We start from the raw sequence: 13,241 nt of genomic DNA, 5'->3' as shown, positions 1-13,241 counted from the left end.
GGCATCAACAAGATTCCTTTGAAAGAACAGTACATAGCAGTTTCTTTAATCAAAACTCAAAGCACATGTTCCCATGGAAACCACTGTTGAACATATTCTGTCCAAACTACATGCCCATCACAAAGTCTTAGAATGTAATTGTTTCTCTGATTCAGTTGCAGGGCAGCTCCCTGTGTTGTCTCATGCAGTTATTAGCCATGGCCAATAGCTTTGTCAGAGTGGCATGAATAAAGAGAATTCTGTTCCATTTAGGAACTTGCAAACCAGTAGATAGCCTTCCTTGCTGAAAGTTCTCTTTCTAAAGTCATTTTGCTCATGTCAGGAAGAGGACAAGTGAAGTATCACAGACTCTAGCTCTTCTCAGAGAATGACTTTAAAATGGATAGGGCTGAGTGTGAAGTAAAATAGCCTCCCAACATCACTACTTAGTTTGGAAGATCTTGGCCAAAAGCACCCAGCTACCCTTGCATTTTGATGGCAGTAGGGTATGCTTTCTCCATTTGCATTCTCGTGCTGTTCTCCTCATTCTGAAGGAGTTTCATCTTTGCTCATTAAATCTGATATAATTCAGGAAAACCCTCAATAGCTCTGTATTAAAAAATAAAAAATACACATACACACACTAGTTTCAAAGCCATGTTGTTCTTCTCGTTGTTGCGTTGGGGGTTTTAATTATTTATTTATGTTCGTTTCTGTAACCTGCAGGTGATGCTATCCACAACCACAGTGCTCTGTTCCTTGAGAACAGCTCTTTGAGCATACCTTTCTCTCAGGAGAGTCCTGGATCTCCAAATGGATCTGATCAACCACAAGGAAAAACAAGAAAGTTGAGCTTGGCCAGCACAAACAGTGAAAACTCAGGGTCAACAGAAAGCTTGCCATCGACATACCTCACCAACAGTGAGTCAAGCCTGGTGCTATGGGCTGTCAGATATGGCAACAAACCTTCCCTCCACATCCTTTCTGTGGAAAAGTTTATTATGAAAAGAATTACCTGCTTGGAACTTCGGGGAGAATGAGAACAGCCTAAGTTGCTGCAATTCTAAATAACACAATTTAGCTTCCTCTTCTGTTTGGAATTAAGCAGATACGGTAATAGAAGTGAAGTCACAGTTTTATATTAAGGTGCCACTCATAAATAATCATTAAGGGTTTCATGCTAACAGAGGTTTAGAAGTATGTTCCAGGCATGAAGAAATATAGATGGATTTGTTAGTCATGATTAAAAGTGCTATAAATCATTATATTGTCCTGTTATAGACTGTAGTCATGTATCGATATTCTCTTCACTATTTGGGAAGCTTGCAGTTCTTACTCTATAACATGATCATAAACGTACTAGTCTTTCAGCGAACATTTTCCATAGACCAGGAAGCAGTGGGAATCATGCTTCCCAAAACTTGGACCAAATAGAGCTATTTAGATGGCAGACATTTAAGTGATGATGCAGTCAGTGAAGACAGTACTTTTGTGTTTGATAGGTACCTTTAACAGACTGTAAATGTCAAGATTAAAAAAGCAGATGACTTCAGTTATCTAGCTTAAGCATAGAGACAGCAAGAGATTTATTAAGAAGATATCCAATAGAAATGTGATGGTATTTTGTTTGGTTTTTTTTGTAGTTACTGCAAAGTGGTGGGGAACAAAACGAATAGATTATGCCTTGTATTGTCCAGATGTGCTGACAGCTTTTCCAACTGTGGCCCTGCCGCACCTCTTCCATGCCAGCTACTGGGAATCAACAGACGTTGTGGCCTTCATTTTAAGACAGGTTATTTATCTCTTTATTTTTTCTCTCTGCAGCAAATAACCTTGTGATTGTTAATTGCATCTTCCAAGGGTTAGGGTATCCATGTACTATGTGTTAGTTTCCTCCTGTTTTTGAAGGAATACTCCAGCCTTACTTAATTATGTATTTCCCTACTAAGTATCAAATTATTAGCATACATTTGATAATAAACCAACACTTTGAAAATACTGCTTCCATAAGAAAAATAAGTCTCTCCTGTAACTATACTAGAGTATTTCGAGGCGTTGTGTGCACTGTCTCTTCAGAATTTATTTCTGAGTCATATGGTGGGTCTGTTGTTCCTACTGTGTCAGTAATTAGACAGCAGCTCGCAATCACTTAGGGATAATGCAGTGCTCTGACCTCTAGAGAAAGTGGTGAGGCTGAGAAATCTCACCTGGGGTAATTTTTTTTTTTTTAAATTAAGTGGTATTCAAGTGAAACCTGCAGGATAATTGTCCCTCCAAGAACCCAAAGTGACCCTCACCCAAAAGCCAGTTACAAGCTGTTTAATTTGGATTAACCCAAGAATCAATGTGTTTTTTACATCTCGTGAGTATATCTAATTACAGTCCAAATGTATCATTAAGCAACACAGAATTCTAAAAGTTAATTTAAAAAACCTTGTTTATAACTAGCAGCACTGTAATCAGGCAAAGGCAAAGCAGAAGCTGCTGAAGAGTTTTTCCATGAATGAGAACAGTCTTCAGAACAGGAATCTTATGTGATGCTCATCCTGAAGTAGAAGGAACAGTTTCTACTGGAAGTGACAGGATGCAAATCCCTGTTTTTTTTCTGTTTGAGGGCCCTAGCTAATTGTACATAGATGTTTCTTCTCTCCTTTGCAGCTCTCTTATCTTAGCTCTTGTCATCTCATTTTCTCTCTCAGGACCTTTTTTGCCTTGAATTCATCCGAACATTCTCCCATCTTTCCTTTCAAATGCCTCCATGAGCTCACTTGTCTGTTAGCAATCATTCCTGCTTTATTCTACTTGTTATCTCTGCACATTCATATCAAGTTGCATTGTTGAGTCTTACCTAGCCTTGTATGTGCATTACAGCTTTTAGAATTTAATAAGTCCTTGAAGCATTTAGAATGTGCCTGTAAAGCAATATGTGAGCTTACAGCACTACGTAAAGGACTGGTTAGTTCCAGCGCAGTCTGGCCATTCTGCCCTTGCTGGGTGTTGAGGTGAAGGCTAATGGCTCCTGGATGGCCTGTGGGTGCATGTAGTTCCTGCACGTGACCTCCAGTTAATAGAATTTATACCAATTTGTTAAAAGACACACTGACTTCTCGGCACTACTGTAATTTGTTGCAAGCCAACTGCTTTGCTAAGACTGAATGCAGCAGGATTTTACTCAAGGTACTTCATATGAGATATCTTTCAAAATTATTCTAGGCCACTCTTCCAGAGAGGGCACCCAGGGCAGAAAACTTCAGCACAAAAAACCAACTGTTCAACTTCAGTAATTTTCTGCTAGCTTATGAAACAGACTAAGCTTTTTCATATTCAAAATGAGGTAGCTTCACATTATCCATGATCTCAGGGTGCAAGCCACGGATTTTAGTAAAAGGCTTGTGGTTTCAGTTGGAACAGGGCATAACCCACTGAAGTCTGTGTGTTGTGTTCTGAAATCTGAGTTGGACATGCAAGTTTCTTGGTAAGTGTGTGATATTTAGGTTGTAAGAATGTGTAGCTTGTATGGCATATTAGGCTTCTGCATGTTCACAAGTTATAGTCCTCCTATTTTCAGATGTTACTAGCCACAAGCCAAATCCTGAGCCTATCACCTACTGCAGTGGTGAGTAATATCCAAAAGGTGGTAAGAACCATTCTGTCTGGGTGTATGTATAGAAAATCAATACAGATGGAGTCAGGAATCTGACCTCTGCCCCATAAAGGACATTAAAAAAAATACCTCTGTGGTCTTAAGCTGCTTTACTGACTTTGCAGACCATGAGTAGACAGTGTGACTGTCTGACATCATCCTGATGTTTTCACCATTTTCTCTGGAAGAATGTGCAAGCTCTGTTCTGAGTAGTAAAGTTGTTCAATAAGTACCTGAGATTAACTGTTGGCCAACAGAGTGAAAGCAGTTTGTCTGTATGATTAATGTACACATGCGGCCTGTACCTCTTTTTCGACTTTCATTGTGCTTTTGACTCTTCGGTGTCATTCAGCTGGGGCAGCAGTGTACTTTCCGTTTCTTTGACAAGTACCAGGACTCCCCAGGCCACATACTGTTTATTAAAATATTAATGTCATTTCAGGTGATGAGGTATGAAAATGTAAATTTCAAGGAAAATGACAACCTGGATCCAGCAACACTAAGTCCATCCAATCCACGAGAAAAATGGCTACGCAGAAGGACACATGTCAAATTGAGAGTAAGTATAAATCTGAATATATATGGCAGCTATAGAACTTAGGTTTGCCAGCAATTTAAATGGAATTTGATCTCCCAAAGCTTGTGTTTACATAACTGAATAGTACTGAAGAGCTGAAATCTCCTAACATAATCCAGAGGCAAACAAATTAACAGGGAATAGGAACAGTTTGTTCTGGGTTTATCATTACGTGTTGGGAGAAAGTATATTTCTTTCTTTAAATAACAGAGAAGCCTCAAGTTTCAGTTAAGCAACAAGGTTTTTCTTCTATTTTCTTACATGCTCGATGAATCCATAACTCAAGAAAAAAATATTTTCTTCATTCTTCAGATACCATTTCAGTTAGAAATGTCAATTAAGATGCATGTGTCTTGCACATAATTGTGTGAATCTATGGCACCACTTGAAGTGGAAGATAATTGCCATTCCCTTAAACCTTCTCTCTTGGTCATCTTGAGCACTCTCACTAGAACATCTATTCAGGAACCCACCATTAATAGAAAACTGACTCCAGCTGGAATAGGAATGCTGTTTTGCTAAGTGCTCTAAGGTGCACTGTGATGTACCTCAGACATGCTGTCCAGGACTGTGTTTCTGTATCACTGTTCATAATAACATAATAAAGACAGTAGACTCATTACAAAAGCAAACGCTACTTTCCCACCTTCTGCTCTTATTTCAGAATGTAACTGCTAATCACCGAGCTAATGATGTCATTGCAGCAGAAGATGGTCCTCAGGTACTAGTTGGGCGCTTTATGTATGGACCTCTGGACATGGTAGCTTTAACAGGTGAAAAGGTAAAGTCTGAGTAATCAATATCCTTATTTTTCTGAACCAGCTTTTACTAGAAACTGTTGTTAAATGTAGCACACATGTATAGTATCAGAGAAAGCCTTACATGCTCCCATGGGACTGGCCACCTAGGTAATCTCAACCTCAGTCTGTTGACCTATGAGCAAACATTCATTAATTTGAGGTGGGCTTGACATGCCAGCTTTTATTGAGGCAAGGATGAGTCCTGGAGACTACCCTTGTTTTCCCAAGAATTCCTAAAATTCTGGACCTGTTGGGCTTTCTACAGGTTAGTAGACTGGATTAATTTTAGCCCTGAGTCTTTTACTGAGATGAATTTGTCTTGGTTAAAAAGACAACATGTTCAGTGTTTTAGTGTGCAAATGCAAACTAGGTTGAAGATCCATTTCAGCAGTTTCCTGAGGCCAGAGGGATTTACTTAACCCATTATTTTCTGGGCATTATAGTCTAATGTTTTTCCTCTCTATATAGATTATTATGTGCTGGCTGGTTACCTTGAAGTCACACTCCCGTTTCAGAAGTACACAATGAACAATAAGCTGTGTTTCTGCAGTGGGAAATCAGATTCAATCAGATTCTGACAGTTCAAGTCAGACAAAGTATTTCATACACTTTATGTTAATTTTGATTAAATATTTCAGTTGAAAAAAGCCATACTGATTAAACCTTTTGGAAAAAAAAAATCTTGATAATTTGAAGTGGTTAGGTTTTGTATTTGTAGGCAAGGTTGTGATTTGAGGAACATTTCATTTTGCTAACCCCCAGATGAAATTTTCCATTTTGTAGGTTTAGTATGCAAAAATGTAATATACACATGCAAGCTGAAATGATCCTTTTTCTAGTTTAGGGTTCCTGCCAAATTTCTGAGCTCTGTAGTCTCATTTGACACCTGCGGTGCTAAGCTGAGTGCTTTAAATTATGAAGGCAATAAACTCTTGTATTGTGTGTTAAGAAGCATTTTGTAATTGAGAGGACCCTCTGTGAAATTTTACTGCGTTTTGAAGTTCCTTCAAACTTCCTTGTAAGCTTTTAGTACAAGCCATAGTTGGAGATACTAACCTGATCTAGGCTAGGCAGGCCTTGTAAATAGGAGGTGTGTTGCCTGCTATCACACTAGATGACTGTTTTGTTGGTTTTGCAGGTTGATATCTTCATAATGACTGAGCCGTCTTCGGGTAGGTGGGTGTACTTTGACACAGAGATATCCAACAGCAGTGGCCGGATATCCTACAACATACCCAAACAGAAGAGACTGAGAGTTGGTGTGTATCCTATCAAAATGGTGGTCAGGTAATAGCTCCAAGCTGGAACTACAGCTGTGGTGGGTTGTTGTGATCAGGGAGACACTGAGGTGTGTAAGATTCAAGAGGGTGCAGAGGGAGATTTTGGTCAGTTAGTTACCTTTTCTTGGTCTTGTCACTGTGTTATCAGCTTAAATTTGAAGCAGTGATCATGTTTACTGGACAGTTTGGAGACACCCAGGTCAGTGGGTTTGTCCCTACTGCAACAAAAATCCTCAGTGCAATTCAGTTTAGGAGCACTTGGTCTTGCAAAATATGGGGACTGGATGACCATAATCAGTCTTCTTTGGGCAAGAATATATGACGTGGGATATTTTGCAGCCTGTTCATTGCAGAAAAGACTGCTGAAGGGTATAGCTTTATGTTCTTTAGACTGATAAAAAGCTTTTCTTATTCAATTAACAGGTGAGGAGGTACTGCCTTGCTCTTAGCCACTTGTTTATCTGTTGATGTAAGGCTGATCAAAAGAGTTACCTTAATTCTGTACTCAAGACCATGCTTATTCTAAATTGGGAAAAAGAGGAAAAAAAACCAAACCAAAACAAAACCCAAAACCAGCCAGCACCTAAAAATAACAATTCATTGAAGTAAAATTGGTCAGCTCTCCTAGCTCTCCAGCATTTCTTAAAAATCTATGCTACGTGAAGCATGAAGAATGAAGATGTGTGAAATAAAATTTGTTGGCCTAGGGGTAGCTGTGCTTTTAAAAATCTTATGTTTAGTAAAAGTCCAGTTGGTTTTAATACAGACTTTTAGTTTAATATTGCACTTAGAATTAAATTGGCTAGCCACTTAGGAGGTAGCTTCACAGCTTCCTTTGAATCCCTACTTTGGAGGCTAAATCCCTGGAGTTAATTCAGCTGAAACAGAATGTGTTATTACCCACCAGTTAACCAAGTCCAAAGTCAATTTACAATTTTATGTACTGCTAATTGAGGAGGAAGAAATGTTTTACCTCAGTGTAATAGAACATATAATCAGTTCAAGAGAGTTACTTTGAGACTAATTAAGATGTATTCAGAAGCTAAGCTCCCATGGGCTTTTATAGACTGCAGGAGTAAGTTTCAAACAGGAATGAAAGAAATTGTCCTGTCTTTGCTTATTAAGCTGTGCACACATATTGCAAGAATCTTCAGTTTACATATTTGAAGGATCATGAGGTCATAGGATGGTAAGAGCTTTGGATTGCTTTCAGTTTTATTAGTGCCTTAACATCCAGACCTCTTCGAGAAAATACATCATGAGGAGATTGCATTTCATATGCCTTTCCATAAGAAAAGCTGTCTATGATTGCATTTCTCTTTTGATTTAGATTTGTTTACCTTTTCTGGATGGGAATTCCCATTGTAATTTGCAAGGATAAAGGGATGGGTAATGCTGGTACTACTAACTGTTTATCTAACTGAGAAAAGCTGATTTGTGTAATTTTTCCCTTGTAATTTCTTATAATTTACCATTAACTGTAGACTGACAGAAAAAAAATGTAGCTAATTTCTGTGTGCTATGTGTGTATGTATGTACTCATGTATGTGTGCATATATATATATAGTATTCATGTCATATATGTCCATATATATAGACATATACATACATGTATAGACAAATAGCATGTTTGAGTAGTAGTTTGAATACTTTAGGCTGTTGTTGGGTTTTTTTCCTAATTCATTTAGGTATTATATATATGTGATTTCTTATTAAAATCAGCTTCCAAATTTCTCTTTGGAAAGCTATTTCCTACAAGTGTAAGCTTTAATTGCCCCACATAGGACAGAAATCAGAACCCCTATTTGACAGTGGTTTTTGAAGCTGTAGATCCATACAGATCTAATTTGAGGTCTCAGTTAGAATGTGCAGAAAATACATTCTGATGTTTTGCTTTTCAAATGTATTTATTGCTTTCCCTCTCCAGAGGGGACCAGAGCAGTGCTGCAAGTTACCTGACAGTGCTGCCCCGAGGAATGGAATGTGTTGTGTTCAGCATTGATGGTTCATTTGCAGCAAGTGTTTCAATTATGGGAAGTGACCCCAAAGTCCGAGCTGGGGCTGTTGATGTTGTCAGGTAAGTGAGGTTTACACACTTCACTTTTTAAATCTCTGACTCCTATTTGAACACAACAGGAAGGAAGAGGGCAGAATAGAGGTTTTATTACTAAATAAATAACATTTTTTTAAAGGCCAGGATTCTTTGCAGATATATTTCTGTAATTGCTTAGACATCAGCTCTGCCTGATTTTCAGAGGGATCTTAGAATGCTTTGGTTTACTTTGAAATTTGTAATTTAAGTTGCCTAAAGAGTAAAAGTTGCTTCTTGGGAATGTGGCTTAACGTGTGTGCAGTGAATTAATAATGATTCCATGTGTTACTGTGATTAGAAAAGAATGTATTTTGTGTTTCACTAGCTTCAAATAAGGACATACTTGCACTTCAAAAATATGAAGTGCTATGAATGCAAGAACATTTTTTGGAGGAAAAATTAAAAGGCCATTTAATCCATTCTTGCAGGTCTGTTAATGTTGCACTGGACAGGGAAAAACAGCTCTCATTTTGGAACTTGCATGGGAATGGAGGGATATCAGTTTTCAAGGGTTTCCACTCCTTGCAGCAAATCTCATTAAAGGTTTCAAAGGTAGCAGGACTTGATGTGTAGCAATGTCTATTCTAAATACATTTTTAAATAGCTCTCATGTTTTATGTAACATATTGTATGAGAATCTCTCTTGCTTCCCTCCATCTCCCTCAAGATGTAAACATTACTACTTAATTTCTCGATAGGAGCAGAGATTTAGGCATGCTGCTTTCCACTTGTTGAAGGATAATGCTTGATTTCTAACTGGGTCTGTGCCAAGCAAAGAAATGCTGACCTGACCTGTGGGTATTGTTTCTCTTTCTGCAGCTACATAATTTACCTGCTGTTTCTGACAGGCATTGGCAGGACCTGGGATATCTGATTATCTATATTACTGGTCGTCCAGATATGCAAAAACAGCGTGTGGTTTCATGGTTGTCTCAACACAACTTCCCACAAGGGATGATCTTCTTCTCAGATGGACTTGTTCATGACCCACTGCGACAAAAGACCATTTTTCTCCGGAATCTCATGCAAGAGGTACCAGAAACCTGTTTATAGCCTTAAAACCTTTTTTCAGAGAATGTTATTCAGTGAAGTTGTGAGATCTCCCTTCCTTTTGAACAGTAAATCTCACTGGCCATCACAAAGTCTTTTTGCCATTCCTCATTTCTTTTATCACTTTTTAAAGAGCAGGGAAGGCTGATAAAACATCCAAAGGGGGCCTCCTGGCATGACAAATAAATAAATAAACTGCTTGTTCTTTCCTGTGTGCATATCTGTAGTTCTTGCTGGCATGCAGGCAGACAGATTTATCTTTGTGTTTTACAGAATAAGGTTGTTAATAAACTCATCTGCTGCTTCATTGCAAAACAAGTGCCATTCTTGTAGTGCATGGTGTTCAATAGAGCGTTGATTTTGGAAGTAATATTTGTTTCAGTGCCACATCAAAATCTGTGCCGCATATGGTTCCATGAAGGATATTTCTGTGTACAATGTCTTGGCTCTACCACCGTCCCAGATCTACATAGTTGGACGATCAACAAAGAAATATCAGGCACAGTGTCAAGTGAGTAACTCTTGCTACTCAATCAGGAAGTCCTAGGGGGAACAAGGGAATGCATGCATGTGAATGCATGTGCAAACACATACACACAAACATATTAAAAAAGATAAAGAACAGAGACAGTGTTTCAGAGAAAGAAGGGGAGTTTTGGTTTCAAATGAGGCATTTTCTAGCAGGGTGAATAGTAAAGAGAATCGAGTGGTCGTAGGTTGTATCTGCAAGTGCATGCATCGCATATGACTGAATGACAAAATGGAACAGGTCACTGGAGAAAAAAAAAAGCAAAGGGAGAGGAGTACTAGTACTCTGCAGGTAACTTAACTGAGATGCCAGAGACAGGAACTTGATTCCTCATAGAGCTTGTAGGTCAAGGCAGCAGTAATTTGTCATTTGTCTTTGCTTCCTATTTCAGTTTCTCAGTGAAGGTTATGCAGCCCACTTGGCCTCGCTGGAGTTCAGTCTCCATTCTCGACCCAAAAAGAACAACTCTCGGATGATCTTGAGAAAAGGCAGCTTTGGCCTCCACTCCCAACCTGAGTTTTTGCGCAAGAGAAACCATCTCCGCAGGACTATGTCTGTACAGCAACCTGACCCACCTTCTTCAAACCCCAAGCCAGAGCGTGCCCAGAGCCAGCCCGAATCAGACAAAGATCATGACAGGCATTTGCCTTCCATTGCTTGGGTTCGAGGTGGAGTTCACAAATTTGAATCGGTTCCCTAGGAAGCTTGGGAATATAGATCTTGGGTGCGCCCCATTAAACTTGTAGGCATGCCTCAAAGATATTTAGGCAGCTCCAAACTAAGAGATATAGAGGGGAACCTGTACCTCAGAGTCTTTCCTGCTCTGGAATCTGCCTTCTTATACCAACTGAGGAACTTCCAGTCTGTTCCTCTTGACATGTTTATTGGGAAATTTTAAAACAATCTAAAACTATCACAAGTGCTTATAACATCCAAGCAACAGGAATTATCTTTGATTAGTTTTTACAACAGATATAATAAAATGTGCAATAAGAGAAAAAGCTGTAACGGGCTGATTTTACTCAGAAGAAGGATTGTGGTATCAGCTAACTAGCTGCACCCAAAACAGTATAAACAGTAAGTCCCATAGGGTACAGAGAAGGTTACACTTTAAATAGTTTTATCTGTTTCCACTTCACTTTCGGTAAAGTGATATACTTGCATGGGAAGGAGAGGTGGGAAATACAATAATGGGTGTATTATTTGTACAGCAAGATGTTTTTTGGGTGCGTTAAACCCAAGATTTCCTTTCAGCTTATAAGGTTGGTCAATAAACCCCAGCATGGGCACTTGTGTTTGTGTGAGGTGCTGGGCATCTAGTAAATGGAAGAACCAAATCATAAAAACTTCATGTTAGAAATAAATGTCTGCCACAGTTTGAAGCTGTTAGTGTGGCTGTATACAAAGTAATGTGCAAGTGTACAAAGATAATATTGTTTTGTGGAACTTGGTGACTGTGCAAAATGTGTGAACTATTCCGAGTGAGGAGATGGCACTGACCATCTCGATCTGAGAGACAGATCCTAAGATGGTAAGCTAAAGGGAGCCCTTTTGCTAAGGGATCTGCAAACTACAGAGCAATTACTTCATTATTCTAACTAGAATCTGTACAGTGGAGGAGGACAAAAAATAATGGAATTCCTATGGGTAAATTATTTACCTTCTTATGCTTTATAGCAACTGCTGTGTTAAGATAATCTGTAGCATTCAGAATCGCAGCACTTGAGCTTCAAATAATGGACATGCCAAATTACAGGTGCCAAATAGACGTTTTCCTCCTGATTTACTTTTTTTCTCCGATCTTTCAGTGAACTTGCTAGAAGTGTGTGAAATTTTCCCTAAGTGGGGATATTTCTAAAGTGTTGTTGCTAGTTTAATGTAGTAGCAGTTTGCAGATTCTTCATGCAGATACTTCCACTGCACTAAATTCACCAAGAGGAATTTTGTGACTGAACTGAAGCATGTTTTTAAACCTTCAGTGAAGTTACAAGTGCACATAAAAAAATCTTTTCTTTAAAAGTTAAAACCAGATTACTGACCCCTTACTTTCAGGTTTTCCTAGTCTGTAGCTAGACCAGAAACACTTTCTCAACAAGCCTGTTGGTTAATGATTTTGAAAGTTGACACATAAAGCAAACAAGAAATGCAATGGAAAACTCTTGAGCTAGTGCAGAAGTAAACCTAAGTCTATACTACCTATTCATCCAAAAGTTTCAGTGTGCTTTTTAGAAGGGCATTGTAATGTGGTTTTTGCCTTAAAAGGCAGCAAAGTAGCTTATAAATTGAGATTTTTATTTTTTAGACATTACCTGGCAAGTGTCAGTTACCTATTTCAAACTTCCCGAATGATCTCTGGCACATCAGTAATCTGTTTTTTTATAATGCTTCCTTTAAGGAAAGGGGTAATCTTTGCTGAAGAGTTAGGAAAGATAATAAAAGTTTGGTAGCTCTCATAAATTAAGAGCAGGTGGCTGCATTACAAAGGGCTGGGTTTTTATGCTCTGTTGACAAGTCATCCAGCTACAAAAGCCAAATGAAAGATATCCACAAACTACACTGAAGCAGTCCTCAGGTTTACAAATGCTTTTCCAGATCACACCTCGATCTTTAACACACAAACTTGGAGGAATTTTTCTGTCTTCTGTCTTGACCCACTGTGTTTGTAAATTCTAATCACATAGTGCATTTCTCCTGTCTTCTGCAGCTAAGAGGAGATACACAAGTACACCAGACTCCATCTCCCTCCAGTCAGTTCACTGCTACCATGCTCCTGCTTGTTAGTTGTAAGTAGGTGTGGGAATCCAAGAACTGTGAGGGAGGAACTCGCTAGGCAAATTTTAATTTGCTGAGGGAACCTAAAAGCAATATTGATTGATTGATTGATTGCAAAGTTCTTTTTAGGCACTGGGTGTTTGTTGTGTGGCATGTCTCCTGACAGTAATCACTGTTCTTGCTGCAAAATAGAAAGCTAATGTTGCTTTAGCCATCTACCTCTACCATCCAAGAGATGCCAAAATCTATTTTTCATTTTAAGTTGCTGTAGTAGAAATTCATTTCAAAAGAGGGATCTCTCTGTAATTTTGTGACAGTGTTAAAAAAAACTAGTGTCTGAGCACAAGGTTAGAATAACCTCCAAGGTTGTTAAGGTCTGGCTTTTACTTTTGCAGATGCAATGTCATTTTGCAGATAACGGACAATGAAAACTCTGATTTTGTGTACTTCTATTAATAACTGGGTCACCTTTACAGTAGTCACTGTGCTGGCTTCTCTTAAGAATATTATGAGCTAATA

The 13,241-nt window shown here is 38.7% G+C and overlaps 1 protein-coding gene across 1 annotated transcript in view; it reads left to right on the top strand.

Moving 5' to 3' along the window:
• The window catches only part of PITPNM3 (PITPNM family member 3), a gene marked incomplete at its 5' end in the record, with an annotated part of 59,735 nt that extends 48,595 nt beyond the window's left edge, over window positions 1–11,140 (top strand). The window contains 9 exons of the mRNA XM_029084242.1: window positions 706–900; window positions 1,623–1,771; window positions 4,065–4,181; window positions 4,864–4,980; window positions 6,138–6,286; window positions 8,207–8,356; window positions 9,220–9,403; window positions 9,804–9,932; window positions 10,342–11,140. Of these exons, the coding sequence (XP_028940075.1) occupies window positions 706–900; window positions 1,623–1,771; window positions 4,065–4,181; window positions 4,864–4,980; window positions 6,138–6,286; window positions 8,207–8,356; window positions 9,220–9,403; window positions 9,804–9,932; window positions 10,342–10,650 (1,499 nt within the window). The remainder of the gene's footprint in view (window positions 1–705; window positions 901–1,622; window positions 1,772–4,064; window positions 4,182–4,863; window positions 4,981–6,137; window positions 6,287–8,206; window positions 8,357–9,219; window positions 9,404–9,803; window positions 9,933–10,341) is intronic.
• Between the last annotated feature and the right edge of the window lie 2,101 nt (window positions 11,141–13,241).

The sequence above is a fragment of the Antrostomus carolinensis genome, unplaced genomic scaffold (genome assembly GCF_000700745.2).
Source record: "Antrostomus carolinensis isolate BGI_N321 unplaced genomic scaffold, ASM70074v2 scaffold4313, whole genome shotgun sequence".
Classification (NCBI taxonomy): Eukaryota; Metazoa; Chordata; class Aves; order Caprimulgiformes; family Caprimulgidae; genus Antrostomus; species Antrostomus carolinensis.
Note: the sequence above shows the minus strand (reverse complement) of the source record. Positions and strands in the feature narration are given on the sequence as shown.